At 43.0% G+C, this 22663-nt stretch overlaps 1 protein-coding gene across 2 annotated transcripts in view; it reads right to left on the bottom strand.

Moving 5' to 3' along the window:
- Nucleotides 1-269: 269 nt before the first annotated feature.
- LOC140454467 (metastasis-associated protein MTA1-like) overlaps nucleotides 270-22663 on the bottom strand; it is a 113661-nt gene continuing 91267 nt past the window's right edge. Inside the window, exons 15-21 of one of the 2 annotated variants that reach the window (XM_072549230.1) lie at nucleotides 21310-21496; nucleotides 14110-14199; nucleotides 12610-12753; nucleotides 12055-12090; nucleotides 7355-7380; nucleotides 4267-4421; nucleotides 270-1513 (exon numbers count right to left, since the gene is read on the bottom strand). In XM_072549230.1, coding sequence (XP_072405331.1) covers nucleotides 1363-1513; nucleotides 4267-4421; nucleotides 7355-7380; nucleotides 12055-12090; nucleotides 12610-12753; nucleotides 14110-14199; nucleotides 21310-21496 — 789 coding nt within the window. In that variant the 3' untranslated portion in view covers nucleotides 270-1362. Of the gene's footprint in view, nucleotides 1514-4266; nucleotides 4422-7354; nucleotides 7381-12012; nucleotides 12091-12609; nucleotides 12754-14109; nucleotides 14200-21309; nucleotides 21497-22663 lie in introns of both variants that reach the window. The other variant, XM_072549231.1, reaches the window with a different exon arrangement.

Here is a 22663-nt window from a genome sequence, read left to right as displayed (position 1 = left end):
TAAAGGACAGTTTTTATATCTCTTTCAGTAATCATGACGGATTCCGAACGGACTGTGTGGCTAATTGGCCTATGGCTGTGTTTTCGCACTCCCATTTCTTTCATTGTGGGTTATGTTTCAAGCTGTGGCAACGGTTCAGAAAAGGTGTGAAGGCTGCCCTGGAACAAGGTGCAAGGGCTCCACACAGACACTGAAAAGAAAACAGGCCACATGCATCACAAGATAGCCAAAGAGCACTTGACAAAATAAAACACTGAAGTAGAAGAAAGTAACTTGGAGAGATTTCAGTTGATGCTTTATTGTTTTTGTATGGCTAAGGATGAGCTTCATTTGACTATTCCAAGAGGGACACGAGTCCAGGTTGCCCCAGTGGGGACACTGCACGTCCTTAAGCTGTTACAAAGAGAATCAGTAAAACTTTACATCCACTGCCCCTCCCTGAATCCTATGGAATGACTGAATAACACTAACTTACCAACTACATTAGCAGTGTATGTACATATCAGCACACTAAACTATAGAACCTTGTAGTAGGAATATATCTCACTGTGAAAATCAGGGTGCTTCAAACACAACCCAAGTCAGAAACATGGAAAAATATTTTGTACATAATTATTCACTGTGAAACTTGCAATAACGAATCTCAAGTGATGAAAAGATTCAAGGTCATACATGAAAAAAAGTCTTTTAAGAAAGTTTTTTTTCCCTCTTCGGTTCCACTGGAAAACTGCACCATTTTAAATGGGTTCAAGGATACAATATACAGTGTAACATGCAAAAACAATGCACTGCATTAACTGCACGCCAACCAGTTCATAAAAACAAAACTTGCTTCTTAAACCGAGGAGAAACGGCACCTCCTTAAACTATTACAGACAATTCTCAAAATAAAAGGAATTCTTAAAATCTTTTTCTTTACTTTTCTTTTTCTTTAAAAAAAACCTTTTACCAAGCCATAGACAACCACATTGTTCTGGGAGCCCCAGCAGCACAGACTGGAGCAAGAGGATAGTTCAAAGAACAAAGAGAACCACAGGCCATTCAGGTTCGCAAATAACATCACGAGGCAGCTCCGCTTCCTGCAGGAACAAAAACAAAGGTAGTAGCCACCGAGAAGGGGTGGAAGAGGCTGTCGGAGCTGCCTTTAACTGTAGCCATCAGCTACTCTGTCCACTGCCACTGTCCACTCTGGAAGGACATTGGAAATCTAACTCAAATAATAATCCTTCAAATTGATCTTAAACGTGAGGCTGACAAGCACTTGATTTGGAGTCTAGTTCAGGAGCTCTACTTCATGCGCACTGAAGGTTCAAGTATAACAGGGACTACAAGTCTCTCGCTTTATTAAAACTCCACTTTGCATTAATCCTCGATGACAATTGGTTCTTCATTCATGGGCTGCCTGGGTTGTTGCGATGCAGAAGATGTACGTCCTTGTCGAATTAGAATCTGTCTGTAGGGCTGACGCGCTGCCCGCTTCATATCGACAGGACCCAGCATCTTACGCACTTTCCTAATTTCAAAGGGAAAAAGACAATACTAAATAAAACTGCAAATTGTACAACAAACAAACTTTCCAACTGAAAGAGCGGTTTCAGTTCAGGTTTGATCAGAAAACTAATAGTCTAGCTTCTGAGACCAAATCAACTACCTGCAAACTAACCTACTCCCGAATCATCCTGACCTTACCACTTCCCCATTTTGTCTCTAAGCACACTGACCATCGGCTGATCACTCCCCATTGTGTAAATCTCAGAGTAAAAGATCCCCCGAGTAGTGATCATAACACGACAGAATTTAATATTCACTTTTGAGTGAGAGCAACTTGAGTCGCAAACAACTCTGTTTAACTTAAATTAGGGGAATTACAATGAAACAAGGATAGGTCGTTGAAGTGAACGGGAGGATAGATTAGCCGGAAAGACAGTAAGCATGATGTTTAAGGAGGTAACCCATGACTCAGCAAAAATACACGCCAGCACGGAAGAAAGATGAGGTCATAGATTTGTTTGCTGAGCTGGTGTGGTTTTCTGCAGATGTTTCATTGCCTCACTAGGTGACATCAGTGTGTCTTAGATAAAGTGTTGGCGGTCTGTCCCGCCTGACATTTATGGGTCTCTGTTTTTTGGTACCGCTGTATCTGTATCAGAGTGGTTTGTAAATGGGGCCCAATTCAATTTGTTTATTGAGTGACTTCTGGTTGGATTGCCAGGCTTCAAGGAACTCTCTCCATTTTGCCCCTGCTACGATGGTTACATTGTTCAAGTTGAACATGTGTCCAAGTTGGCTGTGGGGTTGGAAATGAGTGTGTACTGGCCGTGTCAGCAGTGGTGAGTTGATGCTAGTGCACTTGTATAGTCAGCTTTCTTCCTGTTTGTACGATGTGGTGTTTATCAGTCTTTGCAAGATATATTGTAGATAATGTTAAAGACCCAACAACCACATCCAACAGGATGAACTTTAGAGAGGAGCTGGTGAGAGGTGTTTGTCAATTTGTGGGTCACTAAGATTCCTAGGAGTCTGAGTAGTCTGGTAGTCACTAGTGATATTTCTTTGATGTACAGCATGGTCACTTTCGTGTTTGGTTGTGTAGTGTTTTCTTCTTTAGGTTTGTGGCATAAGTATCGGCGAACAAATCTACAACCTCATCCACAACCTGAGCTACAAATCTTTTCAAAAACTCTAGAAGAGGAAAGATTCTAAGAGAGGGATAAAACAACCATGGCTGACTGAGCAAGTTAAGAACAGCATTAAGTTGAAAGGAAAATCATGAGGAAACAAAAGTTAGTGATAGCCCTGAAGACTACAATAAATTCAGAAACAAAAGGCCAAAAAGATAGTAAAAGGGGAAGAAAAGAGGGCAATTTAGTGAGGAATATAAAAACTGACAATAAGAACGCCTTTAAATATACAAGTAGTGAGGGGGTCAAAGTGAACATAGGCCCCTTAGAAAATGAATTTGGAGAGATGGCCATGGGAAACAAGGAAATGGCAGAGGAATTAGACAGTTATTTTGGAGTAGCCTTTATGGTGGAAGATACATCAAACATCCCACTAATGCTAAAGAATACAAGGGAGGAATTAAGTACCATCCTCATGATGACAGAACTAGTATTTTGACGAACTAATGTGGTTAAAGGCAGATACATCCTCTGGCTGGATTGCAACTGTTTACAATATATATGAAGGACTGGGTGGAAGGAAGCAAATGTACTGCAGCCATATTTGCAGGAGACAAACATAGGCAGGCTCCGGGATGGATACAAACAAACAGTTTACAGAGAGAGATAAATGACAGGTTAAGTGAGTGAACAAAAAGTTGGCAAATGGAGTATCAGATGAGAAAACATGAATGATAATGGTTGATATGGAGGGATCGTCTTATGAGCAAAAGCTAAAAGGTTTGGAACTCTATTCATTGGAGTTGAGAAGAATGAGGGGTGATGGGATTCTTAAAGGGCTTGACAGGGTAAATGCTGAGAGAATATTTTCCCTCACAGGAGTGCCTAGGACCAGAGGAGGTAGCCTTAGAATTAAGGGGCACCAATTTAAGACTGAGAGGAGGCAAAATTTCTTTTCCCAGAGGATCGGGTGTCTTTGGAACTCCTTGACACAGAACTGTGGGGACAGAGCCCTTGCATATGCTCAAGGATGAGATAGAAAGATTCATCAGCAGATGATGTTATGGAGAAGGAAAGTGAAGGTGTGAAATGTTCGATCAACCATGATTCTACCGAATGGCAGATAAGGCTCAAGGGGTTGAATGGCTCCTCCTATCTGTTACGGCATAAATTGCAGAACTTACCCATTTTTATATTTCTCATTCTTGTTTCCCAACCCTTCCTCAGAGTTAGTCCTTTTGCTAGCCTATTTCTTGTCAAGGTCTCCATCCCTCCTACTCCTCATGTCGTCAGCTGGTTTTGGGATGACACTTTGAATCAGCGACCAAATCTGCCATGTGTATTTTTACAACAAACGTCCAGTACAATCAACGGTAGCATACTTTGTTTGGTTGGATTTGATTTTCACATGATCATTTCACAGGGGCATAACATGTGTTGAACCACATCAATCTGCTAAGTTGTTTATGACACATGAGGGAACTGGTCTAATGAGCAATACCCACTTCTCACAAAAAAAATTAAAAGTTGCTCATGTTTCTAAACCAGATGTAAATAGGGAGGCCACACAAACAGATCATTACCAAGCTTAGTACACCACAGACACAGGATGCTGCCAGTATCATAGGGCAAGTTCAGTCATTACCGAGTTTCATCCGTTGCTATGAAAAGAACATCATCTGGTGCGTCGATCCAGTTCATCCTCCTGCCCTTCATTGGGGGAAGGGATCCCGGCTTCAGCACTTTGGAGTTTCTTGAGTATGGTTTCCCATTAATCATGTAACCCCTGTTAATGGCAGTCTGTCACAGGACACAAACAATTAGTGTTCAGAAATACAAGATATGGATTAGCAAAAGAGGGAGGAAAGAAGGGAGAGAGAAACAGCAAGAACAGACCAGAGACCAAATGATTTCCACCATGGTGCGAAACATTTGGGGATTATACAAAAGACGCCTGCACGTAAACAGACACCTGATGATTGGCTGTAGCACTAGGAAGAGGCAGCCTCTGATGGGTTCCAGGGGTATTGCACTGAAGCATCAGCCTCTATCCTGTGCTTGAGTTCATTGTTTGGCAATAAACCTACTCATTCGCACTTCAAACCAAAACTCCTATACCCACGCGGAACTGTCAAACAGCAGAGAATGAAAACTTGGAACACACTTGCAAACATCTGAAGAACGTGGTCTATAACTTGCCAAGGAAGATCAGAAGAAAAAGTAGATAATTCAGCCCAGCTAGACTGCTTCGCTATTCAAGACAATTGAGGCTAATCTTAAGGCTTCAGATCCATTTTCTTCTCACTCCCCATATCCCTTGAACCCAGAGACAGCAAAAAGTTATTTCAGTTGTAAATACGTTGAATGAAGGAGCACTCCCAAACATCTGGGGTGGAGAATCCTAAAGGTTCACAGCCCTTTAATAAGGTGAATAATTTTCTCATCTCAGTTGGAAATAATTGTCCCCCTATCCAGCGATTGTGCTAATTTCTAGAATCCACAGACAATGTGAGTAACCGCTAATTGTTGAAACCCTTTCTCTTCTTTTCCTAAATGTCAGAATATAGACCCAACTATCTCAGGTCCTTATTATTGGGTAACCTTCCCATCCCAGGATTTAATCTAGTGAGTCTTTACTGTACCATCTTCAGTAGAAGTATATCCTTCCTGAATGGGGATGAAAATCACGCACAGCATTCCAAGATTGGGCTGATTTATGTCCTGTGCAACTGGGTCAAGAATAGAGAATCTAATCATGAACATTTCTGAAATGGGGCGGCATGGTGGCTCAGTGGTTAGCACTGCTGCCTCAGCGCCATTGACCCAGGTTCGATCCCAGCCTTGGGATCTGTGTGGAGTTTGTACATTCTCCCCGCGTCTACATGGGTTTCCTCCGGGTGCTCCGGTTTCCTCCCACACTCCAAAGATGTGCAGGTTAGGTGGATTGGCCATGCTAAATTGCCCATAGTGATAGGTGCATTAGTCAGGGGTAAATGTAGGGGAATGGGTCGGTGTGGACTTGTTGGGCCAAAGGGCCTGTTACCATACTATAGGGAATCTAATTAGAATACATCTCAATTCCTGTACACCAATCCCCTGGTTACAAAAAGACCAATATGGCATTTGATTTCCTATTAGCTTGATGTATCTACATTTTATCTTTGAGTTTCTTGTACAAGTACATCCATCAGACAGTTACAATGTTTAAGTTTTTTTTCATGACCGAACTGAATAGAAACATTGAAAATAGGAGGTGGTCTTTCAGCCCTTCGAGTCTGGTCCGCCATTCAACATGATCGTGCCTAATCATCCAAATCCACCCCCTGTTCTGACTTTCTCCCATACCTCTGATCCCTTTAGCCTTAAAAACTAAACCCAACTCCTTGCTGAAAACATTCAAAAATGTTTTGGCCTCATCCGCTCAGTGGTAGTGACTTTCACAGGCTCGACACTTTCTGGGTGCATACATTTCTCATCTCAGTCCCAAGTGGTTTACACTGGCCCCTAGATTGAGACCCTGGTTCTGGACTCCCTGGTCATCAGAAACATCCCTCTGGCATTTACCTGGTCTAGCCCTGTTAGAATTTTAGAGGTTTCTGTGAGAACCATCTCATTCTTCTAAACTCCAGTGAATATCATCCTAACCCATATATCTCTTCATATATCAGAGTAATCTCTCACTTTCTCAAAATATATTCGATTGATGATTATTTTGTCCACTCAATTCGTTTCTCTTCGCAGCCTCCCCTGGTCCTAATTGCAGGCTATATTGCCATCCAGCTTTCTAACATCAGCAAGCTTGCACATAATACTTTAGATGTCTTCGACTAAGTCACGAACATGGATTGTAAATACGGAGGCCCCAGAACTGACCGTTGCACCACTCCATTACAGCTCACCAACTTGAAGATACCCCTATTGTTCCTACTGCTTGCTGTTCATTAACCAAATGTTTCATCTGTGCCAATACTGTATACCATCCCAGCTCCATTAGTTCTTATTTGTACCTTAGGTGAATAAGACTTGAAAATCTAAGCCCAGGATATCGACTGGTTTCCCCTTTATCCATCCCATTAGTTACGTATTCAAAAGCTCAAATTTGCCAAACAGCTATGCCTATATAAAAAAAATTTGATTTGCTCTAATCATAGTTTGGGGTCGTAAGTACATTATTAAGGCATTGTTAATAGAGCCCAGTTCTTTCCTTTTGACAGATGTCACGCTAAGTGACCTGTAGTTTCCAGTTTTCTCTCTCCCTCCTTTCTCAAAAGGTGGTGCTACATTTGTTAAATTCTAATCTGCTGGGACTACGCTGGAAATGAGAGAATTACAGAAAATCATGGTGTATCCACTACCTCTTGAGAAATGCTAACATGCAGGCTCTCTGGTCCGGGGAATGGCTGGTTTTAGTCCTTCAAGTTTCTCCAGTACTTCTCCTCTCCCCATATTCATTACCTTTAATTTCCTCAACGTTGGGGATTTTCCAGATGAGGAGTTGACTGGCTGCACAATTCTTATGATTTGGAATTATTCTACCCCTATACTCCACTGGATACAATAGGAATGAGCATACTGAAGTCTGGGGTGGTTAAGGCACTTACATTTGTCAGTACTCATCATGTCTGAGAGTTTTCTATGGTGACAGTGCCTCAAGTGGAATTCCTCTCATTACCACAAGAAATGAAAAACTGTACAAATTAAGAGATGCATCACTTGTTTAAAAAAAAACTTACCATTTGTCTCACTTGTCCATGATTTGCTAAACATAAAAGAAAACCAGAATCAGTAGAGTGTTTGATGATTACAGAAGGATGTACAATTCCCCACTCTGTTTGCAGACTCTCTCTCACACATGCACGGGTCCATGGTAAAATAGTCATACAGCCTCTGGGAAAACCAGTCTGATGTGTGTGACTGAATCTTCCTCACCTCAAAGACCTTGCATCCAGGCTCTAATGGACATTCTTATCATGAAGTGTGTTTGAATACCCAAGCCTCAGTGCTAACGATCAAATTCATAATAAATGACAACGCCACGCTGACAGATTGCCTATTCTGACGTGTCTTGCTTGTTTTGCTGAGTTGAACACCCAGAGATCACACAGCAGTTTTCATTACCCCTGGAGCTCACCAAAGATGATGTGTGTGAAAACAATGTACTGGAGTTCAGGCACAGACCTCTTCTGAGATAGGTCGCAGGTTTGCTCCCTGGTTGAGGCAGGAAGCAAGGACATCCCCTTCAAGCTGTGTCACTGGGTCTGTGTGGAATTGATACTCAGGGCTTACACGAGGGGACATCACTGGGATGAATTCTCCTGATTGCTTGGCTGTAAATAGCAATTATGCTGACTGCAAATGAACAGCATCAGTCTCGACGTACTTCTCAATCCATGGTGAGACACCCAATGGCAAGTCGTGCTTATGAAATTAAATGCAGAAGAGGAGAACAGGGAAAAGCATCCCCAGAGCTTCAGATTACATCCAACAGTGAACTTTGTACACAAGGGCTTATTTTCAGAATACTGAGGTATCACATCTCCAAACAGAGAGGCAGGAAACAGAGCAGCACCAGGGTTGGGATAGGTGTGTCAATAGGTCATTGCTGAAATTGGATAGAGAGACAGTAAAATGTGGTAAGAAGTTTATTGTATTGAGAGATAATAATAAAGTTGATGCAAGGTTCAAACACCACTCTTGTGGAATGTGGCAGGAAACAAACCATCCCACAACTGCCTAAAATGATGGGGAGCTTGAGCTTGAGATCTCTGAACACAAGGGACAGTCACCATGGCAGACATGGGGAGGGGATGCAGGGGAAAGAGCAAGTTTTTCTCCTGCAAAGTGGAGGGTAACTATCAACTGTAATTAGGTACTAAGGAATGAAAACTCTTTGAATTGTCTTTTAATTGGACTTCAGTCCCCACCTCCTCTGGTTTGTTGTACTCATCAGGTTAACAACTGCACAATCTCACTAGCACTGCAAGTTTCAGATCCATGGACTACTGCCTGGATTCTCAGCTCACCTTAACCACACAGCACATTTCTCATTCCCCTTCCCCTCAGAGTCATAGAGATGTACAGCATGGAAACAGACCCTTCGGTCCAACCCATCCATCCCGACCAGATATCCCAACCCAATCTAGTCCCACCTGCCAGCACCCGGCCCATGTCCCTCCAAACCCTTCCTATTCACATACCCATCCAGATGCCTCTTAAATGTTACAATTGTACCAGCCTCCACCACTTCCTCTGGCAGCTCATTCCATACACGTACAACTTGCCAGCCATTTTTTTTTTTATTTTTCAATTTATTTCAACAAAACTTCTGAACTGAAATTCAAGAGGCTGAGTCTCACACTGAAGTCCTGGAGTTAACGCTCACTGTCAGACAGTTACTGAATTATTCAATTCTCATTAATTCCTTGAAGAAAAAGTGCATCACATGAGTTTTTAAACTTTACTATATTGTGGAGTTTGATCAGGTCAGGCTAATAGCTTTCCGTGTGGAGTTAGTAAATTCCCAAACTGGGATTTATATCAAGTAGAACTGAGAAGGCACCAATTATGCCCAACTAATGAACTCCCACCAATATTCTCAATCACCCCCAATAAGTGAAGACCCAATTACGTAGTACAGCTGCCAGCTACAGCAACAGTCCCAAAAGAATTCCCCACATTTCCACAAAGACTACCATCTAGCTTTGAACTGAGAAATTCCCGCTCCTCTAACAAACGGCCTTGAAGCAAAAGGCTGATTCCAGTCTCAAAGATGGGCTGTGAAATGGGACACCATTCTGAGATACATCACCCTTGGACAGCTGGAACAAGTGGCTGTTGAAAAGGATTGGCAGTGATGATATACAAAGCAGGTGTCACTTACTTATCCACCCCATTCATTCACTGACCGTCTCTACTTTTCAAGTCAGAGCCCAATCTGTGCAGATTGGTTTCAAAAAGGTTCCAGCTCTCCTGAGGTGAGATATGGGGTGGCAGTGGGATAGCTGCATTGTGCTGATTCTACAAGTGTGCGCCAGATAAAAACAACCCAGTGTATGCTGCACTACACACCATAAGATTATAGCATGCACAGATCCCACAGTACTAAAGGGAGCTGGAAAGCTCACTGTTGACTCCCCAAATAATCATCTTGTACAAGCTTCAAATACCTTACTGTTCGATAAATTTTATGCTGGCCAGGAAATTGCTCGATATTTCAGTAGGGCTGAGTGTCAGAGCAGGGGGTTAAGTGCTAACGGTCAACCCTGAGATATGGGTCAAGGTCAGTCTTGACAAATATAAATGAAACCTCCTTGGCTGGAAGGATCCCACGTGAGATGAACCAATGGCTCAAAGCACAAATCACTCCAAATTGTCAATTTCACCCCAAACAGACACAGGACATTGAGGAGACGTCACTGGTACAGTGAAGGACCATGTTTTGAGGTTGGAGCAGAATAGAGATTAACTTGAACCAAGACGCATGATCTGCGCTCCTTGATGCTGACCCTCAAAACTTGCAGGAAGAATCAGATGAAAACAGCACAATGATGGAAGAGGCAGTCAGATGTTGAAGAAAGAGGAGTTGCTGAATTGATGGACAATGGCCTACCTTATGCAACAATGAGCTGCCCAAATTGAGTTAAGTCATTCTTAAATCAAAATACAGTACATTTCTTTCAAACTCAGGATAACAACCAGCTAACAGACACAAGATGACAACCAAGCAGGAATTTGCACTAACACATACAATACAGTGACCAACATATACTTCTGTGATTTTCAGGCAACTGTCCTTCACATCTCCACTGCCAAGGTCATCGTGTGATTTGCAAAGAGTGGGGGAGATGGTGCCCACTTCATTAAAAAGATTTGAATAGCAAAGTCACTGCATGGTATACATTACACACACAATAATAAACAGCAAGGCAGTTAAAAGCAGTTGCATAAATCATGAGGACTGGTGCCACTGAATCATATAACTGCCTTGCAGCTTCTATTGTTGTACACATAATGGGTCACAGATCTGAGAAAACAAGTGAGGCATAAGCCAGGTGTATGGCAAACCGATAACACTCCAAAACATCCACAAACCACCTCAAAGAGCCAGGCGAAGATTAATTTAAAAAGCAGCCATAATTCTCTCAACCCCTCACCATCACTGCCAAAATCTGAATAGCTTCAGGTCTGCAAATCCATCCCCAGCCACCCCAGCATCTACTGCAAGACAGAGTCCATGTGTGAAGCTTGATTCTGATCTTGCCAGCCTCCTATTCTTTATGGTGAAGATTCTGGTTGACTATATAATTAGTTCCACAGACATCAGGAAGCTGACAACAACTCATCCCTACTGAGCCAGTTCACCCAAAGAGCCAGCCCAGTGAGAAAAGGACATTGGGCATGAATAGCTAAGCTGTGCTGATCCAGCCTTTGTTTCAGGTACTCTTAAAGGACTGTCCTGATTGAGCACTGGACAGAGGCCATGAGCAGAAACTCTGGCCAATCCTGATCCCAGCTTATCCAGACCAATTGCAGCACCTCACTAGCCTCTTCTGACTAGTTATTGCAGCACAAAGTAGGACAGAACCAGAAACTTTCTGGTTTACAGTGCTCAGTATCCCATTTGCCTAGACCAGCCAGGGGAGAGCAAATTCTCCCCTGTGGCCTGGCAATTACCAGGAATGTTCCTTACTTATTGTGCTGGACTGGACAAGCATCAACTGCTCTGTGTAAGTGATCACCCACTTCACTATTAGCTATTCTGCCGAACAGTGCTCAAGAGTGCAGCGCAGACATTAGACCAATATTTCTAGGCTGTGCAAGATCCTTGTGACTGAAGTTTTATTGCAGGAACTCTGGTACAAGGACAGGCTGAGCCTGTAATCTGCCAATCTCAGACCCTTCACTTCCACCCTCTGCCAGCTCCTTCTCAACTCTAGAACAGTGGGTGCTTATTCTAGAGCATGAACACTGTAAAAGTGACCTGGAAAAGGAGTCAATCAGGTATGATGCTCATTGTTCAAAGCACAGTACAAATAACACCTCAAAGAAACAACTCTTTCTAGAATTTAGTTAAGGCTGCTTGGACCTATTGAAACTGGGGAGCAGCACACAGTACTCGTGAGTGGAAATACATACTCTAACCACGTGCTCCTGAATGCAGAAGGAATTTGTTCCCACATATTTCACGAAGGTCTCACTGCATAAACTCAGGTGGAAATATCAGTCATTCAACATGCCCTTCACAAGATCCAGCAGTAGCCTCAATGGTATTTTGGAGTTCTCAAGCTGATTAGCAAATGAATGCCATGAGCAGGAGGCTGTTTTGGAGGTTATCAAAGCCGGAAGGGGTAGGGGGTGGTTTGCAAGGGGAGCAACAACACAAAGCACTCACGATGAGCATGCAGCCGTGAGCACGACTGCGCGATTGTCTTACCCCTAAACGGCATCAACAGACGTTTCTTCATAGTGCCTGGTAAACAAGGACCAACAGACAGTAATGAAGAACATTATAGAATACCACATACAGTTAAGCTGACACATGACCGAACTGAAGTGAGCAAGGGCGAACTATCTGTAAACTCGTCCATATGAGCTGGAGCTTCTCAGTCACACAAGCACTTCACGCAGTTTGAGCTGCAACATGAGTTGTCGGCAAACTGAGAAGCATGAATGGGAGGACTGTTGGGATATTGACATCGTGTCAACTCAAGTGAAAGTGTGTATTCCGATTCAAGAAATGGGAATCATTTCAGCTCAACAGTCGAGAGCCTCAAGCTGGGCACCCAAGTCACAATCTTTGGTCTGAAGTCAGCGTGAACAGGTTACTGTTAAGGAGATCTCACGTCCCACATGCCCATCACTACAACTCTGATAATCACCAGCTTCGTGTTTACAGCACAAAGGATGTTCTCAGGAACTACAGCTAAGGACTGCCGAAGTGGGTACTTGAGCTGCCCAGATACCCGCTTATTCTGTACGATATACTGACCATCAATGCCATTGTGCTGCTCGTATCCTCGCTTGCCCAGAATAGTTGGAGAACCATGGTTTAAGACAGGGGGCATCTTGGCAGGAGTCACACTGCCTGAATGTACAGGCAGACTGGGAACAGTCTTAACAGGTGGATGGAGTTCTGCAGGGTAAAAAGGAACATGTTTTATAATGTATTCAGTTACAACCCCAGCAAGTACAGGTTTTGCCTGCTGTACAATTTCTGCATCACACCAGAGTGTTAGCCACTTCATGAGTAAGACGGTCAGACAATACCAAACAGAACACCTGGCTGATATTTCCCCTAATTAGAAGCAAAACCCTTCTGTAGATATTGGAAATCTGAAACAGAAAATGAAGGAAGTACTCAGGAGTCTTGGCTGAACTAGGGGTTTGTTTTTTTTTTGCTATAGGCAATTGCTGGAGAAATTGGATTATGATGCTTAAACAAATTTGAGTAGGACATTATTGCCAATGGGAAGAATACAGTCAACCTGTCGTTATGCGGTGGGCAAAGTCAGAAGTCACATGATACCAGGTTATAGTCCAACAGGTTTATTTGAAATCACAAGCCTTTGGAGTGCTGCTCCTTCATCAGGTAAGCAGTGCTCCGAAAACCTGAGATTTCAAATAAACCTGTTGGGACTATAAACTGATGTTGTGTAGCTTCTGACTTTGTCCACTCCAGTTCAACAACGGCATCTCCACATCATTTTCCTGTGGTGAGACACATGGTTCCTGGATGTGAACCATTTGTCCAACCTTCAGTTCCCATTACTATCTGCTCGTGACAGATTACACACTGCGTCATGATCAACTCAATTATGTACTTATGGGATGTGGACGTGTTGACAAGATTAACATGTTGCCCATCCCTACATGTCCTTCAAATAAACTTGCAAAGTCATTTCAGGGGGCAGTTAAGAGTCAACCACATTACTGTGGGTCTCAAGTCACATGTAGGATTCCTAAAAGGACAAGTTGGGTTTACTGAGACTAGTTTCAATTCCAGATTTTATTACAGCAAACTTCATTTCAACAACATCTTATAAACTGGCACTTTTGATAAACCAGTAAAAATTATACACCTGAAATACAGGAAGTTTACTGCATTATCATGATCTCCACGATGTTGGAGTAGTCAGTTAAGAGTTTGAGTAAGAAGGCTCTCTGCCATTAAGTTGTATTTCAGGCAAAAGGTTGCATTACTATTCAAGAGATTTATGCTGCAAATAAGGTATAACAAGCAATGCATATACTCCCTGCATTACATTTCTATTATGCTGTGCATGTTTTTACATTGACTGGAAGGAACTCCTGATCAAGTGGTACACTCCTGGTCCCACAGGTGCAGGTTAATTAATAGTTTGCTACAGTTGAATTTAAATTATCTAGTGATATAAACACAATGCCACCACTTCCCAGTGAAGTTTGTACAGATGAAACTTGGTACATGAGTCATAAGTTAGTGAACTAGATTGTACGTGCGATTGCTTACCCAGGTACTTGACTATGGATTCCAATGACTTCCTGATGAAAGGTTTGAGCTTAATTGCCTTCTCCCCGATTTCTGGAAGTCGAGCAGTGCCTATGATGTTAAGAATGCAATGTTAGTAGGAGCCAAGGATAGCAACATAGTTGTACTTCAGTTCGCTCAAACTGTGAACCAGGAACCAACAAAACACATGCATCATAACACATATCAGCCGCAGCATAATTTGTAAACCCATGACTGGACTAGTACAGATTGCTGAGGGGAAGGGGAGAAGCCAATGATAAAATACATTATTCTGGCATATAATTCTGCAAGTAACCGCACTCAATTATAAAACTCAGGTATGAAAGAATAATCTCATAAATAAAGAGGCAAAACTGGCCCTTTAAATGTTTTCCATCAAACATTTCAAAAGCTAGGTACAGCACTCATATTTCCAATATGAAGACTGGACAGAAATTAGATTAGATTAGATTACATTACAGTGTGGAAACAGGCCCTTCAGCCCAACAAGTCCACAACGACCCACCAAAGCGCAACTCTTACATTTTACCCCTTACCTAACGCTACAGGCAATTTAGCATGGACAATTCACCTGAACTGCACATCTTTGGACTGTGGGAGGAAACCGGAGCACCCGGAGGAAACCCACGCAGACACGGGGAGAACGTGCAAACTCCACACAGTCAGTCGCCTGAGGCGGGAATCGAACCCGGGTCTCTGGCACTGTGAGGCAGCAGTGCTAACCACCGTACCACTCAATGTAGCTATCACAGAGAAACACCTTGCAAAGTAGCGTTTTCTAAGGAAATATAATTAAGCAGTACGGTTTTAATGCTGGGAGGTGGTTAAAATTGAGTGACTAGGAAATGAACATACACTAAAGATGGCAGAGGAAGTTGATAAAGTTATGTGGATTCTCTACCTTCTCAATAGAGGAGATAAAAGGTAGAAGCAAGGGAGTTGCACTAAATTATTATGGATCACTGGTTAGGCCTCAAGCTCAAACATTCTCCTGAATTCTGGGCAAAATTCTTTTGGAAGGGTGTCAAGGTCACAGCATAATTCAGAGCACAGGAAGTAGTCATTCAGCTCTTCATGTACCTGCCAACTCTCCGTGGAACAATCCAGTCAGTCCTTTAACTGCTCTGCCCCTGGAGTCCACGTTTGTTTGCTCAGAGTGGTTGTCCAATTTCATTTTGAAAACAGTCATGTCCATTTTCACTAATTAATACTTAGCGATTTTTAAATTGACGGGATGTGGATATCACTGGCTTAGGCCAGCATTTATTAGCCACCCCTAATTGCCCAAAGGGCTGTTAAAAGTCAACTTTGTAGGTGGCAAGTTCCAGGTTATCACTTAATGTGGGGGGGGGGGGGGGGGGGGGGGGGGGATTCTTCCCAACACTGCCCCTGAATCTCTTGCCCAAAATCTAAAATCAGCAAAGAGGGGATTTTGGACACTGGTGCCAGGGATAAGAGACCTGGGCTCTGTGGAGATAGGAGGAGTTGGAATCGCTGTCCTGTTAGGACAGAAAGTTCAGAAGGATTACATCTCTCCTCCAAGCCACACACCATCCTGACTTTGAATTACATCACCAGTTCTTCACCGTTACAGAGTCAAAATGATCGAGTTCCCTTCCACATAGAACTGTGGGTCTATCAACACCCATGGATTGCAGCAGTTCAATAGTGCAGCTCATCACCACTTGCTCAAAGTTCTTACTAATTGGCAATAAATGTTGGCCTTACATTCCTTGAAGAAAAATTTGACAAGTTCAAATTCCTCCAATTAGGAATGGTGGAACACAACTTAATAAATAAATCAATATTTAAAATTCATTCATGGGATGAAGGTGTCATTGACTAGACCACCATTTATTGGCCATTCTTAATTGCTCAGAGGGCAGTTAAGAGTCAACCACATTGCTGTGGGTCTGGAGTCAACTGTAGGCCAGACCAGGTAAAGATGGCAGTTTCTCTCCCGAAAGGACATGAGTGATCCAGAGGAGTTTTGCTGACAATTGGCAAAGGATCATCATTAGACTCTTAACTGGCAAGATTTGAACTTGGGTGTCTGAATTACTAGTTCAGCAATAACACCCCCAGGCCATTGCTTTCCAAGTAATGATAACCATGAAATTCAGCAATAACACTAGTTCAGCAATAACACCCCCAGGCCATTGCTTTCCAAGTAATGATAACCATGAAATTCTGATATAGAGACTAGCATGATTCATGGACATCCTTTTGGGAAGGAAACTTATCATTCTTCCCTAGTCTGGGCCTTATGTGACTTCAGATCCACATCAATAATCATTTGACTGGTCCTCTGAACTGGTGCAGCTGGGCCAAAACTAGGGAAGGGCAACAAATGCTGCCCTTGGCGGTGACAGCCCGTACCCCATCAGTGTCCTATATCTTATGGAAGAACTAATCAAAACACATTAATTTCCAAGAAAGTGAGAGATATCTGAAGGACTGGAGAAAACAATCCCTTGTCAGAACTGAGGGAGCTCAGAACTGTATAAGAGCAATATGGCCCTGCCTGCAGTATGACTGCAAGGTTGGATTTTATTAGCACCACAATCTTTACGGAGCTTTAACAGGGAGCAACGCTTACTTGCACATTTAAAACTTGTAGCTTCTATTAAACACATCCCTAACCCTGAGTCTCAACTGTCAATGGCAACAGACTGTGAAATGAACCTCAGGGGCAAGGGGAATCATGGTTCATAGGTAGGCCAACAGTTTTCAATAGCTGAGTGGCATTTAGGAGTTGCTTGAAGTGACAGAAGAGATTTCAAAGAAAGCATCTTTCCTCGTATTGCATACATGTGGTTTCACCAGTCCTAGAGTTCAACTGGGTTAAATGAACCACAAACAGCAAAACAACGGCATTGATGAGGGTGACTACGTTAATCACAGTGTTGTAACAATATGATACTGGTGCACAATTCAGTGTGGAGTTGTTTGAGAGAGAGTTCAGACCCCGAGTGACAATAGTAGACAGGTACAATTGGAGTTCTGGTCACCATCTCCTGAATGCTGAACTGACCTCCCGTTTCTGCTTTGCTGTTCAGGACCATCTACTTGTTGTTAACGCCCATCAAGCAACTTGATTCAAATGTGATCACGGTGATAGAATATAGAACAATACTGCACAAAACAGGACCTTCGGCCTTTGATGTTGCACCAACTTGTGAACTAATCCAAGCCCATCCCCCTACAAGATCCCATCATCATCCATGTGCTTATCCAAGGACCGTTTGAATGTCCTAATGTGGCTGAGTTAACCACATCGGCAGGCAGGGCATTCCACGCCCTTACCACTCTGAGTAAAGCACCTGCCTCTGACATCTGTCTTAAGTGTATCGCCCCTCAATTTGTAGCTACACCCCCTCATACAAGTCGATATCATCCTAGGAAAAAGGCTCTCTAATCTTCTGATCATCTTGTATGTCTCTATTAAATCCCCTCTTAGCCATCTTCTCTCCAACAAGAACAGACCCAAGTCCCTCAGCCTTTCCTCCAGACCAGGCAATATCCTGGTAAATCTCCACTGCAACTTTTCCAATGCTTCCACATTCTTCCTGTAATGTGGTGACCAGAACTGTACACAATACTCCAAGTGTGGCCGCACTACTGTTTTGTACTGTTGCAGCATGATACCATGGCTCTGGAACTCAATCCCTCTCCCAATAATACCTAACACACTGGATGCCTTCTTAACAACACTATCAACCTGGGTGGCAACTTTCAGGGGATCTGTGTACATGGACTCCAAGATCCTTCTGCACTTCCAAACTACCAAGAATCTTTCCACTGCCCCAGTATTCTGCCTTCCTGTTATTCGTCCCGAAGTGAATCACCTCACATTTAGCTGCACTGAACACCATTAGCCACCTCTCAGCCCAATTCTGCAGTTTATCCACGTCCCCCTACAATCTGCAACATTCTTCCACTGTCCACCACTTCACCAACTTTAGTGGCATCTGCAAATTTACTAACCCATCCATCTCTGCCTGCAATCAAGTCATTAATAAAAATGACAAACAGCAGTGGTCCCAAAACAGATCCTTGTGGCACACCACTAGTAATCAGAATCAAGGTTGAAGATTTTCCATCAATCGCCACTCGCTGCCTTCTTACAGAAAGACAGTTTCTAATCCAAACTGCTAAATCACCCTCAATCCCATGCCTCCACATTTTCTCCAAACGCCTACCATTTGGAACCTTATCAAAGGCTTTACTGAAGTCCATGTACACCATGTCAAATGCCCTGCCCTCATCCACCTGGTCACCTTCTCAAAAAACTCAATGAGGTTTGAGAGACACGACCTGCCCTTGACGAAACCATGTTGACCATATCCAGTCAAATTGTTGCTTGCTAGATGATTATAATTCCTCTCTCTTGTAACCCTTTCCAAAACGTTCCTACAGACATAAGGCTCACTTGTCTTTAATACCTGGGTCATCTCTGCTGCCCTTCTTGAATGGCACAACATTTGCAATCTTCCAGTCCTCTGGTACTAAACCTGTAGACAATCAAAGATCAAGGCCAAAGGCTCTGCCATCCTCCCTAGCTTCCTGGCCCAGGGGACTTTCACACCTTCTAGAATTGATAACACCACCTCCTTACTAACCTCAATCATTTATAGTCTCACAGCCAGTGTCTCAGTCTTCTCCTCTACAATATTCTCCTTTTCCTGAGTGAAAACAGATGAGAAATATTTGTTTGCACCGCTCAGATCTCTACAGGGTCCACACACAACTTCTCACTTCTGTCTTTGACTGGCCCCATTCCCACCCTAGTCATCCTTTTATCCCTCACATGCCTATAGAAAGCTTTAAGGTTCTCCTTTATTCTACCTGCTAAAGACTGCTCATGTCTCCTCCTTGCTCTTCCTAACTCTCTAAATCCTTCCTAGCTAACCTGTAACTCCTCATCAGAACCATCTCATCTGAACATCACCTAAGCCTCGCTCTTCTGCTTAACAAGAGATACAATTTCTTTAGTAAACCACAGTTCTCTTACCTTATCACTTCCTGCCTGACAGGGACATACCTGTCAAGGACACGCAATATCTGTTCCTTAAACCAGCTCATTTCAATTGTTCCCATCCCCTGCATTTTGCTATCCCATTCTATGCCTCCCAAGTCCTGCCTAATCGCATTATAATTGCCCTTCCCCCATCTATAACCCTTGCCCTGTGGCATGTACCTATCCCTTTCCATCACTAAACTAAATGCAACCGAATTATGGTCACACTCTCCAAAGTGCTCACCTACAACTACATCAAACACCTGGCCTGGTTCATTGCCAAGCATCAGATCCAGTGGAGCCTCCCTTCTCGTTGGCCCTTCAACTTACTGTGTCAGGAAACCCTCCTGTACACATTGGACAAAAACTGATCCATCCGATGTACTAGAGTTATAACATTCCCAGTCAATGTTAGGGAAGTTAAAGTCTCTGTAATGACCACCCTGTTCCTTTCAGTCCTAACCAGAACTATTTTGCTGATCCTCTCCTCCACTTCCCTGGAATCTGCGGAGGCCTACAAAAAACTCCCAGCAGTGTGACCTCTCCTTTCCTGTTTCTAACCTCAGCAGGAGAGTCCTTGTCAAAAGTTCTTTCAGCCACCATCATACAGTCCTTGACTATCAAAGCCACACCTCTCCATCATTTACCACCTTCCCTGATCTTAATGAAAGATTTAAACTCTGGAACATGCAACATCCATTCCTGACCCTGCTCCATCTATTTCTCCGAAATTGCCACAACATTGAAGTCCCAGGTATGTATTCATGCTGCAAGCTCACCTACCTTATTCTGCACAGTCCTGGCATTGAATTAGACACACTTCAAACCAGCTTCCTGTCTGCCAGTACACTCGCGTGACTAAAATCCTGCCCATGTCCTCCCTACTCACATCCATCCATGCATTGGAACTACACCACAGGTTCTCATCACCCTGCTGGTCTTGTAGTTCAACACCAGTTTCCTGCACTATCCCCAGTTTCAAAATTTAAAAATCGCAATTTCAGTCTGGAATATGCTCAATGATGGAAACCTCCATAACCATCTGGTGCAGGGATTTCTAAAGATTCACTATTCAGTGGGAAACAAATTCCTCATCTCAGTTCTAAATGGCCTATCCTTATATTCTTGGACTCCAGTATAAAATAAAGAACTGCAGATACTGGAACCTTAAACACAAACAAATTTGCTGGTGAAACTCAGCAGGTCTGGCAGCACCTGTGGGCACAAAGCTGAGTTAATATTTCGAGTCCTTCAACTACTCATCAGGTAAAGAGACTGCACAATACTCCCAAATATGATCTCACCAAGGCTCTATATAATTGCAGCTGAAAATGTGCTGCTGGAAAAGCGCAGCAGGTCAGGCAGCATCCGAGGAGCAGGAGAATCGACGTTTCGGACATGAGCCCTTCTTCCTGAAGAAGGGCTCATGTCCGAAACGTCGATTCTCCTGCTCCTCGGATACTGCCTGACCTGCTGCGCTTTTCCAGCAGCACATTTTCAGCTCTGATCTCCAGCGTCTGCAGTCCTCACTTTCTTCTATATAATTGCAGCAAGACATCCTGGACTCCCAAACTCAAGCCCTCTTATAATAAAGCCCAACATATCATTTGCATTCGTAAGTGGCTGCTGAATCCAAATGTTAACTCTCAATGATTTCTGAAAAGAACATCCAAGTATTTTTGAGGCTCACTATTTTCCAACTCCTCTCTATTTAAAAAATACTCTGTATTTTTGTTTTTCCTCCCAAAGTGGATAAACTCACTTTTCTCCACTTCTGCCAAATTTTTGTCCACTCACTTTAGCTTCCTCAAAAAGCAAACAAAATCAGAACGTACAGTATCTCAAGCTTGTTGTGCCATTCAAGAATAGGGCTGATCTGACCTCACCCCAACTTCAAGCATCTATCAGTTTCAACCTTCCATATGTTGAACGAGGCCTTGGAAGGATTTGAACATGTCCGAGAATTTAAAAACGCTGCCAGACATAAACGAGTGTCTCAGTGTAAACGGGGGATGGAGAAAGAGTCACATGCAAGTAAGGATACGGGCAGCGAAGTTTGGATAGGCTGCAGTTTAGAGGAGTTGGAAGAGTTCAGTTACAGTATTCAGCTAGTGGCCAGTTACAGAGAAGAAACCCATTACATTTCTGGAGGGACTCACATTCTGCTTTGATAGCCGCACTGTTGATTGGTATGAAGGGTCGCCGTGCTGCCTGCCGTGGGCGAAACAGGTTCTGACAGAAATACCGTGCAATTTTAGTGAGTCTTGTTGTCTGAAGACAGAATGCCTGCCGTGTCTTCAGTGTAAACTTGGGATTGGCATTTTTCACCCAATACCCATGGGGATTCTATAAGATAAGAACAGTCACAGTTAGGAAACACATTCATCTCTGCACACAATATAGTTTCCACTCTGCAGTTCGCATTACAAGTTTAAAACATGGAACAAAATAAAAGCTTTTCAGCCCCTCCCTCTGTAGTTCACATCGAATCCAAGGATAAGGTTAATGCTGCAGAAGCTTCATTTTTAAATCTATCCATAAGAGAAACTATCAAGACTTCAATGACATCCTACATTCAGAAAACAGTGACACAGCCAGAACATCAAAAATGTATGGTAAAGCAGTTGAATAGAGGAAACCTAAGCTTTCAAATTAGGCAGGCAGGATGAACAAATCTATGGAAATGGCCATAAGAACAGTAGGCAAGTTGCCCCTCAGTAGTACAGAACTTGAGTAATGCTGAAAAATGCTGTTGAAATCTTTAATTGGGCAATTTGTAACAGGCTGAGAATTGTTCATACACAACCTGCCAGTGCTTTCAAAATTAAAAGCACTTCTACAGACCCTGCAAATACTATCTTCTGTGCGGAGATCTTCCAGGGATCTCACCACTTCCCTGCTTCAAGATGTAATGCCCCACTCCTGGCCAAGGTCAACTTGAAAAGCAGGTTTAAACCTGAAGTTTCAAGTGCAAAAGAATTAACAATAGGAAAAAATGGGCCAAATAGCAATACAATTCAGTTCCATCATAAATTAACCAAACTTCCAATCTCACTCTCCCAAATCTAATCTCTCTCCAATTATCTCTTACCCGGGTCTGTACTGGCTGATGTATGGCAGTGCCTAATAACATTTTACAAGGGTTGGGCGGAAACATCTTTCCAATCTGCTCACCTTTACCTTCCCTGATTTGCAAACATGTTATTGTTTTTTTTCCCCCAACTACTGCACACTCCAGAGTCACAGTTACTTCAGTTTTCTAGGAAGAGAATGTCACTTCACTGAAATCAAACAAAATCCCTCAATACTGCCCCTAAAATTTCCTTCTGTCAGGAACACAAGAACAAGAGGAAACCATTCAGCTCATTGATCCTGCCCCACATCTGCGCGCGCGCGCACACGCACACAGTCTCTATACCCCTTGTGCCATTAATCAATTACGATCTTAAATCTGCTCAACCAATGGAATTTCCCATCCCAGGGCACTGTGGAAGCTCAAAGATTTACCTACGT

This window comes from Chiloscyllium punctatum, chromosome 29 (genome assembly GCF_047496795.1).
Source record: "Chiloscyllium punctatum isolate Juve2018m chromosome 29, sChiPun1.3, whole genome shotgun sequence".
In the NCBI taxonomy this organism is placed as follows: domain Eukaryota; kingdom Metazoa; phylum Chordata; class Chondrichthyes; order Orectolobiformes; family Hemiscylliidae; genus Chiloscyllium; species Chiloscyllium punctatum.
This window is presented reverse-complemented; position numbering and strand designations above follow the sequence as displayed.